This window comes from Oncorhynchus gorbuscha, linkage group LG15 (assembly GCF_021184085.1).
Source record: "Oncorhynchus gorbuscha isolate QuinsamMale2020 ecotype Even-year linkage group LG15, OgorEven_v1.0, whole genome shotgun sequence".
In the NCBI taxonomy this organism is placed as follows: domain Eukaryota; kingdom Metazoa; phylum Chordata; class Actinopteri; order Salmoniformes; family Salmonidae; genus Oncorhynchus; species Oncorhynchus gorbuscha.
This window is the reverse complement of record NC_060187.1, coordinates 52,278,659-52,297,208: the sequence shown is the minus strand read 5'-3', so window position 1 is coordinate 52,297,208 and position 18,550 is coordinate 52,278,659. Positions and strand designations below refer to the sequence as shown.

At 43.8% G+C, this 18,550-nt stretch overlaps 1 protein-coding gene across 3 annotated transcripts in view; it reads right to left on the bottom strand.

The window, feature by feature from the left end:
* The window catches only part of LOC123997477 (receptor-type tyrosine-protein phosphatase U-like), a 313,670-nt gene that overhangs the window by 95,889 nt on the left and 199,231 nt on the right, over positions 1–18,550 (bottom strand). For all 3 annotated transcript variants that reach the window (XM_046301752.1, XM_046301754.1, XM_046301753.1), the window contains exons 9-12: positions 18,176–18,285; positions 16,360–16,561; positions 12,623–12,725; positions 11,437–11,710 (exon numbers count right to left, since the gene is read on the bottom strand). In XM_046301752.1, the coding sequence (XP_046157708.1) occupies positions 11,437–11,710; positions 12,623–12,725; positions 16,360–16,561; positions 18,176–18,285 (689 nt within the window). The remainder of the gene's footprint in view (positions 1–11,436; positions 11,711–12,622; positions 12,726–16,359; positions 16,562–18,175; positions 18,286–18,550) is intronic.

Genomic DNA, 18,550 nt, shown 5'->3' with positions numbered 1-18,550 from the left:
AGAGGGAAGTTCCAGTGCTTAAAAACACGGCAAGGAGAGCGGGGTAAATTGTAGGGTTACAAAGTACAAATACGTGGTGGTGTCTGCTTGAGGACAATGAGGGCTACATGCTTAATGTCTCCACAGAGGATGTATGGCAGTCATTCAAGCATCTTAACCCTCGCAAGGCTGCTGGCCCAGACGGTATCCCTAGCCGTGCCCTCAGAGCATGTGCAGAACAGATGGGTGTTGTGTTTTCTGACATTTTCAATCTCTCTCTAGCTTAGAGAGACCTAGCTTAGTTATCTCTAGCTTAGTTACACCCCCCGCTTCAATATGTCCACTATCATCCCCATTCCCAAGAAAGGGAAAGTAGTTGAACTGAATGACTACCAAACCTGTAGCACTCACTTCGGTAACCAAGTGCTAGTCATGAAGGCTAGTTAAAGTTCACATCACCTCCTCCCTCCCCGACACACTGAAACCTCTCCAATTCACCTACAGCCCTAACAGATCCACGGAAGATGCAATCACCATTGCACTGCACAATACCCTCACCTACCTGGACAAGGAATGCATATGTAAGGATGGTGTTCATCAACTACAGGTCGGCCTTCAATACCATAGTGCCCCTTCAATTCATCACAAAGCTCATGACCCTGGGAATGAACTCCACCCTATGCATCTGGGTCCTGGTCATCCTTACGGGCTGTGGGAAAGTAGCCAACATTACCTCTACCACTGAACCTCAACACGGGAGTCGCACAGGGGTGTGTCTTCAATTCCTTCCTGTACTCCCTGAATACCCACAACTGTTTGACCTCACACAGTTCCAACTCCATCATCAAGTTCACTGACTACACAACAGTAGTAGGCCTGATTACCAACAAAGACGAGACGGCCTACAGAGAGGAGGTAGGCACTCTGACGGCGTCGTGCCAGGTAAACAACCTCTCCCTCAACTTCAGCAAAACAAAGGAGCGGATTGTAGACTTCAGAAGGAATCAAGTTGGACACACCCCCATCCTCATCAACGGGGCCGCCTTGGGAGACGGTCTGTTGTAGCCCCCTCGTGCAGTTACGTTGGCAGACCAGTTGTGATGGATCAGCAGGGCTCCGTGTAGTAAAAGGGTCCAGGCCAATTGGCAAAATAGTTAAACTGCGGCTAGCAGGCTAACAGATGGGAATTCAGGGGAAGTCGCGATGGAGGAGCCTGTTGAAAAAAAACCTTGGGCGGATTATGGTGGTAGTCCAGTCATGATGAATCGGCGGGCCTCGGTATCGGCAGTAAAAGGGGTCCAGGCCAACTGGCAAAATAGGTATTTTAGCCCAAGGAGTGGCTGATGGACCTCTTCAGCTAGCCGGAAGATGGGCCAAGCATAGGCTAATTGGTGCATGCTTCGGGACAGAGACTTTAGACAGGAGTAGCCACTCGGATAGCAGCAAGCTAGCTGCGATGATCCAAGTGAAAATGTTCAGAGCTTGCGGTAAGAATCCGGAGATATGGAGAAGAATAAACCGGAGATATGCTCTGGGTTTGAATCGCGCTGTGCAGAAGGCCAGTAGTTGTCTGGGCTAAAGGTTAGCTGATGACCGCCAGCAGTGGCTAGCTGACTACTAGCTTGTAGCTAGTTAACTGGCTAGCTTAAGTTGGGGGTTCCAGTTCTAAAGTAAAGAAAATAGTAGATCCATACCACATTGGGTGAGGCAGGTTGCAGGAGAGTATGTTGAAGTTCATTCATTCATCATTCACCCCCCTCCTCTTCACTGTAACTATTCCCCAGGTCATTGCTGTAAATGAGAATGTGTTATCAGTCAACTTACCTGGTAAAATAACAGTAAAATAAAATAAAATAAATAAAAACTCTTACTAATTTACTGGAGAACCAGTTCGGAATTAAGTATAACTTTTGTATGACTGACGCCTTTAGTGAGAGGTCTAATGCTTTCATATTCATTATATAAATAGGCCCTTTTAATTTTGTCTGGCTTGCCATTGCCCAAAAAATTTAATATTTTTGCTCATATAATTTAAACAAGTTCGTAAAACCATTAGCCCATAAACTGTGATATGACTAAAGAGTTAATCAGGGTGATTTTTTCACAAATAGACAGGTATTTTCCTTTCCATGGTAGCAAGATCTTAACAATTTTTGTTAACTTTCTATAAAAATTGATTGGAGTGAGGTCATTTCTTTCTCTCAGGATACATTGTCCGATTATGTCCACATCCCCATCAGTACATTTTATTGGTAAACTACATGTTAACGTAAAAGTATAAAAACAATTGTGATCCAATACATAATATAGCAAGTCAAACTAAATAATGGGCCCTAGACTAGAAAACACCCATTTATCAGACTTCCACCTAAAAGACTCAACAATAACAACGGTAACCTACCATACCAATCTAGCCAGAGGTATTAAAAAGAGCGATGATGCAAAGTCCATTGCTAATCCATTGCTACTGATGATCCACAAAAGGCTGCTCCGAATGCTGGCCAAGATTTAGATTTGCAAAGAAAAGCCTTGCCGCACTCTCTGAATATTAAAACAGAACATTTCTATCTCTGATCATCTGCACCTGTGTCCAATTATCCCTAAGTAATTGTCTCTACCAGGTAGCGGGGTGATCCTGTCATGGCAGTTTAGACTGATAATGGGGCTTCCTAGGTGAATGATTGGGACTGCTGTAGCTTTATCTGGGCAGGACAGGAGCAGTGGAGTGGGAGAACAGGAACAGAGGACGTGGTCTGGAATAAAGCCCTGCTGAATCAGGATCCGGATCTTCCTCTCCTGAGGATCCTATTAGTCACAGGGTTTAATGAGTCTCCAATGATTTGGAATAAGAGAGAGGAAAAGGAGTAGACAGAGGAGAAGAATGGAGGGATGAGGAGAGAGGGAATGGAGGATAAGGCTAGGGATGAGGAGGCTAAGTCCAGTAGCAGAGGGATGAAAAGAGAAAGGAGGGAGAGGGGAAGGACAGATAATGGAGGGAGGGATAATGTTGGAGGGAGAAGAGAAGGAGAGCCTACTTGTCTCTGTTGTCTATCTGAGTAATACCAGCTAATCACAGATTTACTAGCTGGAAGTAATGCGCACAAGTAATTCCCTGTCCCTGACACCTTTTGTATGCTGTGCATCGAATCAAAGCGCTCGACACGTTCAGTTACATGGATTCCAGCTAGGGACCATGCCAATCCAGGCATTCTCTTCCAACAAGCACATTTCACACCACAAATATTTTCACATGGGGTACAAGCCTAAAGGAGGTAATTTCCCCTGCTCTTTCAAACCTGGCATACATTATTGGAAATATACAGTGCCTTCGGAAAGTATTCAGTCCACTTGACTTGTTCTACGTTATTATGTTACAGCCTTGTTCTAAAATTGTTTACATCGTTTTTTCTCTCATCAATCTACACAATATCCCATAATGACAAAGAAAAAAACAGGTTTATACATTTTTGCACATTTATAAAACAAAAAAATATTATTTACATAAGTATTTAGACCCTTTCCTCAGTACTTTGTTAAATGACCTTTGGCAGGGATTACAGCCTTCAGACTTCTTGGGTATGATGCTACAAGCTTAAGATTTGATACCTGCATTTGGGGAGTTTCTCCCACTCCTCTCTGCAGATCCTGTCAAGCACTGTCAGGTTGTATGGCGAGCGTTGCTGCACAGCTATTTTCAGGTCTCTGAAGAGATTTTAGATCAGGTTCAACTCCTGAAGCCACTCCTGCATTGTCTTGGCTGTGTGCTTAGGGTCGTTGTCCTATTGGAAGGTGAACCTTCACCACAGTATGAGGTCCTGAGTGCTCTGGAGCAGGTTTTCATCAAGGATCTCTCTGTGCTTTTCTCCGTTCATCTTTTCCTCGATGCTGACTAGTCTCCCAGCCCCTGCTTCTGAAAAACATCCCCACAGCATGATGCTGCAACCACCATGCTTCACCATAGGGATTGTGCCAGGTTTCCTCCAGACGTGACGCTTGGCCAACAAGCAAAATCGTTAAATCATGGTTTCATCAGACCAGAGAATGTTTTTTCTCATGTTCAGAGTCTTTAGGTGACTTTTGGCAAACTCCAAATGGGCTGTCATGTGCCTTTTACTGAGGAGTGGCTTCAGTCTGGCCACTCTACCATAAATGCCTACTTGGTGGAGTGCTGAAGAGATGGTTATCTTTTCAGAGGAACTCTGGAGCTCTGTCAGAGTGACCATTGGCTCAGTTTTGCTGGGTGTGGCCAGCTCTAGGATTAGTGTTGGGGGTTCCAAACTTTTTCCATTTAAGAATGATGGAGGCCATTCTTGGGGACCTTCAATGCTGCATAAATGTTTTGGTACCCTTCTAGAGATGTGTGCCTCGACACAATCCTGTCTCGGAGCTCTAGGACAATTCCTTTGACCTCATAGCTTGGTTTTTGTTCTGACATGCACTGTCAACTCTGGGACCTTATATAGACAGGTGTGTGCCATTTCAAATAAATAATAATAATAATAATATATGCCATTTAGCAGACGCTTTTATCCAAAGCGACTTACAGTCATGTGTGCATACATTCTACGTATGGGTGGTCCCGGGGATCGAACCCACTACCCTGGCGTTACAAGCGCCATGCTCTACCAACTGAGCTACAGAAGGACCAAATCATGTCCAATCAATTGAATTTATCAAAGGTGGACTCGTAGAAACATCTCAAGGATGTTCAATGGAAACAGGATGCACCTGAGCTCAATTTCGAGTCTCATAGCAAATGATCTGATTACTTATGTAAATAAGGTATTTCTGTTTTTAATACATTTTCAAACATTCTAAAAACATGTTTACACTTTGTCATTATGGGGTATTGTGTGTAGATTGTTGAGTATTTTGTTTTATTTAATCAATTTTAGAATAAGGCTGTAACGTCACAAAATGTAGAAAAAGTCAAGTCGTCTGAATACTTTCTGAAGGCAGTGTTTTCAGCCAGTCTTGTGGAGAACAATGGAAGTTAGAAAAATACAATCATGAAGTATTATTATTATTATTAAGTGGAACGACATTTATTGGATATTTTAAACGTTTTTAACAAATCAAAAACTGAAAAATTGGGCGTGCAAAATTATTCAGCCCCTTTACTTTCAGTGCAGCAAACTCTCTCCAGAAGTTCAGTGAGGATCTCTGAGGATCTCTGAATGATCCAATGTTGACCTAAATGACTAATGATGATAAATACAATCTTTGAAATATCCAATAAATGTCGTTCCACTTCATGATTGTGTCCCACTTGTTGTTGATTCTTCACAAAAAAATACAGTTTTATATCTTTATGTTTGAAGCCTGAAATGTGGCAAAAGGTCGCAAGGTTCAAGGGGGCCGAATACTTTCGCAAATACACACACACACACACACACACACACACACACACACACACACACACACACACACACACACACACACACACACACACACACACACACACACACACACACACACACACACACACACACACACACACACACACACACACACACACACATACATCCTGTATGTCGGCCCTCTGGTGAGTAAGACATTTAAAAGTGTTAAACCTCGAAAGGCTGCCGGCCCAGAGGGAAACCCTAGCCGCGTCCTCAGAGCATTCGCAGACCAGCTGGCTGGAGTGTTTATGGATAAATTCAATCTCTCCCTATCCAAATCTACTGTCCCCACATGCTTCAAGATGTACACCTTTGTTCCTGTACCCAAGAAAGCAAAGGTAATTGAATTAAATTACTATCGCCCCGTAGCACTCACCTCTGTCATCATGAAGTGCTTTAAGAGACTAGTCAAGGATCAAATCACCTCTACCTTACCTGACACACTAAACCCACTTCAATTTGCTTACTGCCCCAATAGACCAACAGACGATGCAATCGCCATTATCCCATCTAGACTAGAGGAATACCTATAGTTGAAGTCGGAAGTAAAACGGAACACTTAGGTTGGAACCATTAAAACTAGTTTTTCAACCACAACAAATTTCTTGTAAACAAACTATCATTTTGGCAAGTCGGTTAGGACATCTACTTTGTGCATGACACAAGTAATCTTTCCAACAATTGTTTACAGACAGATTATTAAATGTATAATTCAGTGTATCATAATTCCAGTGGGTCAGAAGTTTACATACACTAAGTTGACTGTGTCTTTAAACAGCTTGGGAAATTCCAGAAAATTGCATCATGGCTTTAGAAGTTTCTGATAGGCTAATTGACACCATTTGAGTAAATTGTATATCCTCAGTAAAACGAGTCCTATATCGACAAAACCTGAAAAGGCCGCTCAACAAGGAAGAATCCACTGCTTCAAAACCGCCATAAAAAAGCCAGACTACGGTTTGCAACTGTACATGGGGACATAGATCATACTTTTTGGAGATATGTCTTCTGGTCTGATGAAACAAAAATAGAACTATTTGGCCATAATGACCATCATTATGTTTGGAGGAAAAAGGGGGATGCTTGCAAGCAGAAGAACACCATCCCAACCATGAAACATGGGGGTGGCAGTATCATGTTGTGGGGGTGCTTTGCTGCAGGAGGGACTAGTGGACTTCACAAAATAGATGGCCTCATGAGGGAGGAAAATTGTGTGCATATATTGAAGTAACATCTCAAGACATCAGTCAGGAAGTTAAAGCTTGGTCGCAAATTGGTCTTCCAAATGGACAATGACCCCAAGCATACTTCCAAAGTTGTGGCAAAATAGTTAAGGACAACAAAATCAAGGTATTGGAGTGGCCATTACTAAGCCCTGACCTCAATACTATAGAACATTTGTGGGCAGAACTGAAAAAGCATGAGTGAGCAAGGAGGCCTACAAACCTGACTCAGTTACACCAGCTCTGTCAGGAGGAATGGGCCAAAATTCACCCAACTTATTGTGGGCAACTTGTGGAAGGCTACCCAAAACATTTGACCCAAGTTAACCAATGCTACCAAATACTAATTGAACGTATGTAAACTTCTGATCCACTGGGAAATGTGATGAAAGAAATAAAAGCTGAAATAAATCATTCTCAATACTATTATTCTGACATTTCACATTCTTAAAATAAATTGGTGATCTTAACTGACCTAAGACAGGGCATTTTTACTATGATTAAATGTCAGGAATTGTGAAAAACTTTGTTTAAATCTATTTGGCTAAAGGTGTATGTAAACTTCCGACTTCAACTGTATATTTATTGATGGACCACTTCAAATTGGTTCGCTAGCTCAGAACAGATCACTTCAATATGGCTAGTTATTAACAAACTAACTTTCAGGGGATAAACTAGATGGCTATATCCAAATATTGTTTGATTTGCTTGCCATCTGTAGTGGTGATGACAGCAGTCCGACAGAAAACATACATACATTTTTCAAACAACATCTGTAACGAAGTTCGTCTGTTGTTTGAAGAGAGTCAGACCGAAATGCAGCGTGTAGGTTACTCATGACTTTTAATGAAGATAATGCGGTACATGAAATAACTGAAGAAGAAAACAACAAACGAGTGAAACTAATTACAGCCTATCTGGTGACTAACACAGAGACAGGTACAATCACCCACGAAATACAACGCGCACTCAGGCTACCTAAATACGGTTCCCAATCCGAGACAACGAGAATCAGCTGACTCCAATTAGGAATTGCCTCAGGCAGCCAAGCCTAACTAGACACACCCCTAAAAATACACACTCCCAATTAATAAAAACCCCAATACGAAATACAACATATAAACCCATGTCACACCCTGGCCTACCCAAACATATAACAAAAACACAAGATACAATGACCAAGGCGTGACAGAACCCCCCCCCCCCCTAAGGTGCGGACTCCGGGACGCACCTCAAGAGCCTAGGGAGGGTCCGGGTGGGCGTCTGTCCATGGTGGCGGTTCTGGCTCGGGACGTGGACCCCACTCCATAAATGTCCTAGTTCCTCCCCTTCGCGTCCTAGGATACCTTCTCCGCCGACCATGGCCTAATAGTCCTCACCCTGATTCCCACATAACTGAGGGGCAGCTCGGGACCGAGGGGCAGCTCGGGACAGAGGGGCAGCTCGGGACAGAGGGGCAGCTCAGGACAGAGGGGCAACTCAGGACAGAGGGGCAACTCAGGACAGAGGGGCAACTCAGGACAGAGGGGCAACTCAGGACAGAGGGGCAACTCAGGACAGAGGGGCAACTCAGGACAGAGGGGCATCTCAGGACAGAGGGGCAGCCCGGGACAGAGGAGCAGCTCGGGACAGAGGGGCAGCTCGGGACAGAGGGGCATCTTGGGACAGAGGGGCATCTCAGGACAGAGGGGCAGCTCGGGACAGAGGGGCAACTCAGGATAGAGGGGCATCTCAGGACAGCAGGGCAGCTCAGGACAGAGGGGCATCTCAGGACAGAGGGGCAGCCCGGGACCGAAGCAGCCCGGTACTGAGTGGAAGCCCGGTACTGAGAGGCAGCCCAGTACAGAGAGGAAGCCTAGTACTAAGAGGAAGCTCAGTACTGAGAGGAAGCTCAGGCAGATAGTAGGCTCCGGTAAATCCTGGCTGGCTGGTAGAACTGGATGATTCCGGTTGTCTGGCCAATCTAGAAGATCTTGGCAGACTGGCACTTCTGGCGGATCCTGGCAGACTGGCACTTCTGGCGGATCCTGGCAGACTGGCACTTCTGGCGGATCCTGGCAGACTGGTGACGCTGGGCCGACTGGCGGCGCTGGGCAGACAGGAGACTCCGGCAGCGCAGGAGAGGAGAAAGGCTCTGGCTGCGCTGAACAGGCGGGAGACTCCAACAGTGCAGGAGAGGAGAAAAGCTCTGGCTGCGCTGAACAGGCGAGGCGCACTAGACGCGCTGGGCCGACTGGTAGCACTGGTGGCACTGGGCAGACAGGAGACTCCGGCAGCGCAGGAGAGGAGAAAGGCTCTGGCTGCGCTAAACAGGCTGGAGACTCCGATAGCACAGGAGGGGAGAAAAGCACTGGCTGTGCTGAACAGGCGATGCGCACTGGACGCGCTGGACCGACTGGGAGCACTGGACAGACAGGAGACTCCGGCAGCGCAGGAGAGGAGAAAGGCTCTGGCTGCGCTAAACAGGCGGGAGACTCCGATAGCGCAGGAGAGGAGAACAGCTCTGGTTGCGCTAAACAAGCGGGAGACTCCGGCAGCGCAGGAGGGGAGAAAAGCACTGGCTGCGCTGAACAGGCGAGGCGCACTGGAGGCCTGGTGCTGGAACTGGTGGTACTGGCGCGAGGACACGCACAGGAAGCCTGGTGCGGGGAGCTGCTACCGGAGGACTGGTGTGTAGAGGTGGCTCTGGCTAGACCGGACCGTGCAGGCGCACTGGAGCTCTTGAGCACCGAGCCTGCTCAAGCTTACCTGGCTCGATGCCCACTCTAGCCCGGCCAATAGGAAGGGCTGGTATGTGTCGCAGCTGGCTCTGCACCCGCACTGGAAACACCGTGCGCTCCATAGCATAACACGGTGCCTGCCCGGTCTCTCTAGCCCAACGGTGAGCACAGGGAGTATGCGCAGGTTTCCTACCTGGCATAACTATTCTCCCTTTTAGCCCCCCCCATATATTTTTGTGGGGGTGACTTTCCGGTTTCCAACCGCGTCGCCGTGCTGCCTCCTCATACATGCGCCTCTCCGCTTTAGCTGCTTCTATTTCCTCCTTGGGATGGCGATATTCTCCCGGCTGCGCCCAGGGTCCTTTACCGTCTAATTCCTCCTCCCATGTCCAAATCTCCAAATGATGCAGTCTCTCCCATTGCAACTGCTCTTCACGATTAACAGGGAGAGTAGGCTCAGGTCTGTTTCCTGACTCAGCCACTCTCTCTCTGCGCTTTCCCCCGTTACCTTCGGTTTCGCTCTGTATAGCAATGCTTTCCTTCTCGATTCCATACGTGTATAGCCCTCTTCGCATTGCTGTAGGGAATCTCAGGCGGGCTCCTGCACTCGCTGTGGGTCGGCCGCCCACCTGTCGATTTCTTCCCACGTCGTATAATCCCTGCTTCTGCCGTCCATAACGTCCTCCTTTAGATCCTGCCAGTTCACACGCTGCTCGGTCTGTGAATGGTGGTGGGTGATTCTGTAACGAAGTTTGTCTGTTGTTTGAAGAGAGTCAGACCGAAATGCAGCGTGTAGGTTACTCATGACTTTTAATGAAGATAATGCGGTACATGAAATAACTGAAGAAGAAAACAACAAACGAGTGAAACTAATTACAGCCTATCTGGTGACTAACACAGAGACAGGTACAATCACCCACGAAATACAACGCGCACTCAGGCTACCTAAATACGGTTCCCAATCCGAGACAACGAGAATCAGCTGACCCCAATTAGGAATCGCCTCAGGCAGCCAAGCCTAACTAGACACACCCCTAAAAATACACACTCCCAATTAATACAAACCCCAATACGAAATACAACATATAAACCCATGTCACACCCTGGCCTACCCAAACATATAACAAAAACACAAGATACAATGACCAAGGCGTGACAACATCAGCTGTTAAACCATATTTCTCTGCTTCTTTTCTCTTTCATGACTTACAACCAGTTGTTTGCATCATTTCTTGTTTTGTTCCTTTTTTTGTGCTTTTAAATTACATTATTAGGCTTTAATATTATTATTATCTTTCTTATTTCTAAACTGGATTATTAGCATACATTATACATTACATCACATTTACATTATATATACTTTTTATTTTATATATATATATATATATATAAAATAAAAAGTCAATAACTTCCCATTGTTCTCAGTATGGCTGACTTGAATAGTGTCTCCAATATCTTGCATTTGTTCCCAGATTTGCTTTGTTCTGCTACATTCTAATAATATGTGTTGAAGTGTCTCTTAGTCAGTGCATGATGGCATTGGGCATTTTTTTTGTTTTAACATAACATCTCCATTGGGCTACTGCTCTCACCGGGAGCCGTCGCACTGAGATTAGCCACACCGTAACTTTTACATTTTCTGACAAGTGATTTGCCAAGCTCTTTCCAAAATCCTAATCTCTGATGAAGCAAGCTAAATGACAAGGTGTTTGCTTAGCAAGCTAGCTATATGGATAGGACACCCTCACATCTGAAAACAGTACATAATCAATTGATGTTAACCGCTCATCAAAAGCACGAGTTACTTGTCGTATAACTCCGATCATAGAGCTAAATGTGGAATAATCGGAAATGTATAGTTCTGACTATGCTCTTCAAGAAGTGATAATATTAAAACCAAATAGTTATAACATTTATTTAAAAATGCCTTGAAACCTGCAGGTAGTTGTCAATGGTTTTAAATGAGCTGGGGGTCTCCCAGCAGCCAAATCAAATGCTCTAAACCATATTGTGATAATGACCTATTGCTTACCTGCACATAGTCTCAGATCACCTAGAGACTAGGGGTTGATCTAGAAATCAGCCACAGCCTTCTTCAAGTCCTGTACTCACCCCTCTGAAGTTGCTCATGGCCTGGAAGTAGACAAGGTAGCTCTTGCGGGGGTCCAGCGGGGTGTTCCAGTAGCCATTGTAGGTGTGGTTGTCCCCCACGGTGAACGGGCTGGCTTCAGGTAAGCTGCTGGGAAGCAGCTCGGCCGTGTAGTAGTTGGGGGTCCCTCTGGCCTGGGCCTCCCCATGGGACATGGGCAGAGGGTAACAGTCCTGAACCCCCAGCTCCCTCTTCACCTTCCTGCCACTCTCCTCCTCTACCACAACCTGGTACGTACTGGTGGAGAGAGAGAGATGTAAGATGTTTCTCATTAAGTTTAGTCATATAGGGGCATTGGCAAATAATATGTATGAGGTGTAAATGTGACATCAAAATGTCTATAAATCGTATATCAAATCAAAGTTTATTTGTCAAGTGCGCCGAATACAACAGTGAAATGCTTACTTCCGAAAAAACTAAAAACATTTTATACAGCAATTCAAAAAATAGGACATTTATGATAGATAATCTATTGTGGAGAACCATACTATTTTTCTGGCTAGGTTTGTATTTATTTGGTTTTGATCTAATCACAGTAAATACAAGTAGCTTATACAGTATGTCTACCTGACATATGTTGGAAGACAAGTTTGGGGAAAAAAAAAAATAGGATACAAATTCTTACAAAAATTCAGCCCCCGATTTGCACATTTTCTGTAGAATGACCCATAAGCTATAACATGTGGCTTTTGACTCCGCTTTTGACTCTAACCAATAGTGCAAAAAAAGGTATTATGTGAACAATAGGTAAGTAAATAAATAACAGTAAAAAGACAGGCTATATACAGTAGCGAGGCTATGAAAGTAGCGAGGCTACATACAGACACCGGCTAGTCAGGCTGATTGAGGTAGTATGTGCATGTAGATATGGTTAAAGTGACTAAGCATATATGATGAGAGAGTAGCAGTAGCGTAAAAAGAGGGATTGGCGGGTGGTGGGTGGCAGGACACAATGCAGATAGCCCGGTGAGCACTGGTTGGTCGGCCCAATTGAGGTAGTATGTACATGAATGTATAGTTAAAGTGACTATGCATATATGATAAACAGAGAGTAGCAGCAGCAGCGTAAAAGAGGGGTTGGGGGGCACACAATGCAAATGCATATATTTATGTACATGTCTGTGTGTGTCTTTGCTGTTGTGTTCTCACCTGACGGGTGCTCCCCTGCCCAGGGCGGGGCGAAGCAACACAGTGATCGTGCTCTCTGTTTCACTCAGAGGGGACAGCATGTCTCCATAGTCAAACATTGGAGCTGAGGAGGCAGAGCACAGGAGTATAGACAAAGTTATATTATATAGCAATTAGACTGACCTTGTAATAAACAAGATGATATACATACGCACACACAAACGCACTTATTCACATGCTCGCACACACACACATACATACTCTCACGCCACACACTCACACACACGCGCAGACATACACACATGCACACAGACACATCCTTCATCAGTCCCCTTTAAAACCAGTAGAACTGTGTCTATCCACACATCCTATCTAATAAACATGCAGGCTCTTTCCCTATTCTCTCATAAAAGGTCTGCAGCCCCATCGAATCTTGTGAGTCACTGTTCCCACAGAAATGTCCCTCCAGAATTTCCATCCGTTCTGGTTGTCTTGGATACCGAGTGCAATTAAAAGTCCTGAAGTGGAGGACAAATAGTAGGAGCTTCTCATTTAAAGGGATTTGGCCAAAGCTGCGTTTCTCCCAGGAGATGCTTCCTGCACAGCGTGTCTTTAATATCCCTAGTCAATTAGTGAAGGGGAGGAAAGGTAAACTTTATACCATAATTTGAATGATTATGGTATAAAGAAATAGGATTTGGGAAATTGCAGCAAGCTGAAAAAGCTGCCTTCAATTAAAGTGAGGTGTTTAATAAGTGTTTATTTTATTCACACGTAACAAAAGCTCTAGCGTGTTACAAAGAGTGAGTTGTTTGATGTCAGTAAGGTGTTGATCGGTTGGGAGTAGGTTTTGAGGGGGTTTATTGGAGTAAGTTCAATGGAGATAAAGTAAAAATTAGCTTGAGGGTTGTGTACAGTTCAGTGTGTGCTCTGTGGTAGTTCACTCTGGAAGACTGTAGAAGGCAGGCTCTGTGGCTGTCTTAGTAGGGGTGCGTGTACATTATGTGGAGTTCATTAGAAGCGCTGTAAGCTAGTTGTCAATGTAGCAATGAGAGATGTTCCAGACAAGTGAATGTTCTGTACTGTAGGCCATTCAAGGGGGTATGGAGGGGGAGGATGGCACATAATGTCTTTTGGACTCTCTCTATGGCCATGTACCAGCAGGTCCCTGTCTGACATACAGCCACCAAAGAGTGATTCAGCTGTAAATCTATAATTAAATAACTCTTAGTACTCTTCTTTGCATGGAGACACAATCATACACCCACTGAGAGAAAGAAAGAGAGAGAGAGAGAGAGAGAGAGAAAGAGAGAGAGAGAGAGAGAGAGAGAGAGAGAGAGAGAGAGAGAGAGAGAGAGAGAGAGAGAGAGAGAGAGAGAGAGAGAGAGAGAGAGAGAGAGAGAGAGAGAGAGAGAGAGAGAGAGAGAGAGAAAGAGAGAGAGAGAGAGAGAGATGCATCATTAAAAGTGAATGGAACACCAAGGATGGATTTCCTTCTTCAGCAATAAGCTCAGAGTCTGTCTCTCTCTCAGCTGGGAGATGCTGCATGATCCCATGAAGATAGCACTACATCTATCCTTACACATAACAACCGCTGTTTCCTCTCTGCTGTTTGTGCTTTGTTGTGTGCAATGAAAGGGTGTCAATCCTTTTGAGAGGATAGGAGAGGTAGTACTTCTATTCTTGGAGGAGTTGTTTTGCCACTGCAAGAGGATAAAGCAACTGAGGTTGAAAGTCAAATTTCAGACCCTGATAATAGCACAGAGTGAGTGAAACCTACTATAGCTAGCTACACAACTGCACAAGCACAGACGGTCTTCAGTGATATACCTCGGATAGAGAGACTACAGTATTGGGAATCTATGAAATTGATGAGAGACATACACCATATGGAAGAGGACCTGACATTGGTATATTTTCCTCTGATGGATACAAAGGAATGAATTAGTCTATCTCACAACATTCACTTGAGACCCAGAGGAGTTGTGATTACAACAGCCATGTGCAATATCAATTAACATATTGCTGTAACACCCTTCAGACATACCAAAAGTATGTGGAAACCTGCTCATCGAACATGTCATTCCAATATCATGGGCATTTTTCAGTTTTTGATTTGTTAAAAAAGTTTGAAATATCCAATAAATGTCGTTCCACTTCATGATTGTGTCCCACTTGTTGTTGATTCTTCACAAAAAAATACAGTTTTATATCTTTATGTTTGAAGCCTGAAATGTGGCAAAAGGTCGCAAAGTTCAAGGGGGCCGAATACTTTCGCAAGGCACTGTATATATATAGTGTAGTTACAGATTCCTGTTATATCCTTCAGACAGTTGATGTTCAACTTTGATGCAAGCTAGGTACAAAGGTTGACATGGCACACACATGGACACGCACTCTACACACACGCACACATGGATTTTGTATTGTAGATATAGTGCATTCGGAAGTATTCAGACCCTTTGCCTCTTTCCAAATGTTGTTATGTTACAGCCTTATTGTAAATTGGATTCAATTGTTTTTTTACCCTCATTAATCTGCACACAATATCCCAAAATGAAAAAGCAAAAATAGGTTTTAAGAAATGTGTGCAAATGTTTGCGAAAAAAACTGAAGTATTACATTTACATAAGTATTGGGACCCTTTACTCAGTACTTTGTTGAAGATCCTTTGGCAGCGATTACAGGCACACCTGTATTTGGGGAGTTTCTTCCATTCTTCTCGGCAGATCCTCAAGCTCTGTCAGGTTGGATGGGGAGAGTCGTGGACACAGCTACTTTCAGGTCTCTCCAGAAATGAGAGAGAAATGCAATCCGGTTCAAGTCTGGGCTCTGGCTGGGCCACTCAAGGACATTCAGAGACATGTCCCGAAGCCACTCCTGCAGTGTGTTGGTTGTGTGCTTAGAGTCGTTGTTCTGTTGGAAGGTGAACCTTTGCACCAGTCTGAGATCCTGAGCGTTCTGGAGCAGGTTTTCATCAAGGGTCTCTCTGTACTTTGCTCCATTCATCTTTCCCTTGATCCTGACTAGTCTCCCAGTCCCAGTCACTGAAAAACATCCCCAGAGCATAAGGCTGCCACAACCATGCTTCACCTTTGGGACATTGCCAGGTTTCCTCCAGATGTGACATTTAGCATTCAGGCCAAAGAGTTAAATATTGGTTTCATCAGACCAGTTAATCTTGTTAAAGTTAAACATCTCTGATCAATAGAAACAGGATGCATCTGAGCAAAACATCTTGGCTCATTGCAAAGGGTTTGCATACTTATGTAAGTAAGATATGTCTGTTTTTTTTATATATTTGCAAACATTTCTTAAAACCTGTTTCCGATTGTCATTGTGTAGTATTGTCTGTAGATTGATGAGGAAAAAATATATTTAATCAATTTTTGAATAAGGCTGGGAAGGAGTCTGAATACTTTCCGAATGCACTGTAAATGCGGCAGCAGGTAGCCTAGTGGTTAGAGCGTTGGGCCAGTAACCGAAAGGTTCCTGGATTGAATCCCGAGCTGACAAGATAAGAATCTGTCGTTCTGCCCCTCAACAAGTCAGTTAACCCACTGTTCCCCGGTAGGCCGTCATTGTAAATAAGAATTTGTTCTTAACTGACTTGCCTAGTAAAATAAAGGTTAGAAACTGCCTTAATGTTGCTGAACCCAAGGGATCCTCAATAAATACAAATACAAATACAAATGGATAGACAAACATTCAAGTGTGAACACATACACCTGCAGTTGTACACACACATCGACACTCACAAGAAATGTTGGTGGTGATCTCAATTAGGGCGGTCTGGCCGAAGCCCTTGGTTGTGCGAGCACGGACAGAAATCAGATACGTGGTGCCAGGGTGAAGGTTGGAGAACATGTGATAGGTCTCGTTCCTCAGCTTCGACACTGTTCTCCTAGGTCCTGGCACATTGATGCCTGGGTCAGACGACTCAATGCTCTGGTAGCTGATCTGTGGACAGATAAATACAAAAAAGACACCAGAATGATTCCTATAGCAATTATTTCTGAGAACAGGAGTTATTTACTTTGTGGAGCAACTACCTTTTAACTTTTGTTCAATTGATTTTCTCTGAGGATTCACATCTGACTTTGAAAATTGTGCTTCTGCTCTACTGATTGGTAATGTTGCTTTTCAAATCAAATTGTATTAATCACGTGCTTAGTAAACTACACGGTGTGTACAAGAAATAATAGAAATAAGAAAATAGAGAAATAATAGAAAAGTAAAAAGTAAAACATGTAATAATTTACATTTACATTTAAGTCATTTAGCAGACGCTCTTATCCAGAGCGACTTACAAGTATTAATAGTATATAAGTATTTAACTTGGCTACACTGAGTCGATGTGCAGGGGTACAAGGTAATTGAGGTAGACATGTACATGTAACTAGAAATGAAGTGACAGAAATAGTAGCAGGAGGAAATGTGATCCAGTCCAGTGTAATGCTGTTATTTTTTCATAAAAGTAGAATCATTATCAAACCGTTATTGTTTTGTGTGTTTACAGATTTCCCAACCTGCGGGTTGCACAATAACAAGATGTTAATGATTTTGTTTGGCTTGCTCATCCATTCATAATGGTCAAGCCTGAAGGACATTCATGCTAATATGGAAATGTGTTCTGTGTGAAATATTGATGCTGTTGGAAGCAATTTTTCCCCTCCCAGTCAAAACTGTCTTATGGGATTCCACCCATGTGGCGTCAGAGAGTAATGTAAAAACTGGGGATGTTAAATAACACAGACACGCCTTGCTTCCCACTGACTTGAACCAAACTATTGACTATGCAGATTATTTTAAGAGCACGATATGCCCATGCAGGCGTGGTAACTGTGAAGATAGCCAATGACTGTACACAGTACACACAGTTCCTCATAAAAAAGCCAACATAAAAGCCGATAATAGCCTTTAGAAAGAGCAAAGAGGACCAAGGAGGGGCTTGTGAGGCTGAAGTTATAGCGATTGATGGGCTCAGGGAGACTGGTCAAAGCTTTAATGGGAGAGAAATTAAGAGGATTCCTTCTGTGGCTCTGTCTAAAGCTCTCTTTGTCAGCTCAGAGAGATCAGGAAAAGAAGAAAATCCATCCACTTTATATGTCAAACCACAAATCCCATTTAATAATATCCTCCTTGAGATGACATTGAAAGAGAGAGGGCTGAGCCCCTACCATAGGTGAAGACAAAATTAGCAGGGTGAAAAATGTGATGATGCATGGCAGTGCTACAGTATATGCTGATAAATATTTTTCTTAACTTCTCTTGGTGACAATGTGCCAGACTACTTGATAGCTCTAGATGTACTGTTAGATGAGCGGAGAGAAACAGAGAGCACTCTGGGGATGGACTATGAGCTTGTAAAAAAATGCCATACACAACCACACATATATAGAGGCTGATATGTACTGTAGCTTCTGCCTGTATTCATAACGTCAAACAGCTGTGTTGTGTCTATTACGTCAATTAACAGCCACCTGTAAAAAAGCATCCTTATCTTTCTGTACAGCACTTTGAGATATCAGCTGATGTAAGAAGGGCTATATAAATTGATTTGATTTGATTTACCTCGTATTGGGTGATGAGACCATTGGGTTCCACTGGCTCCTCCCACTTGAGGAAGATCATGTCTTCCAGGGGGGTGAAGGTCAGCGATTCAGGGGTGATGCCACCGGGAACTATGGGAAACAAGCATGTCAGGCAATTGAACCTGTAAAATCATGGCAAGCATCTCATAATGTCAATATCATATTCAGTGGTCAATGTCACGGAGTCCCTCTTACAATGTTAGCCTTAGGAACTGAGAATTCTTCATGTAGGACATAAAGGACTATATTTTGTGTCAGAGTCAGAGAGTGTACAAGCGAAGAGAAAAGGAGATTATTGATGGATATAAAACCACTGAAGTAGAGTAATCATTATCAAGTGCTTACAATCAATTCA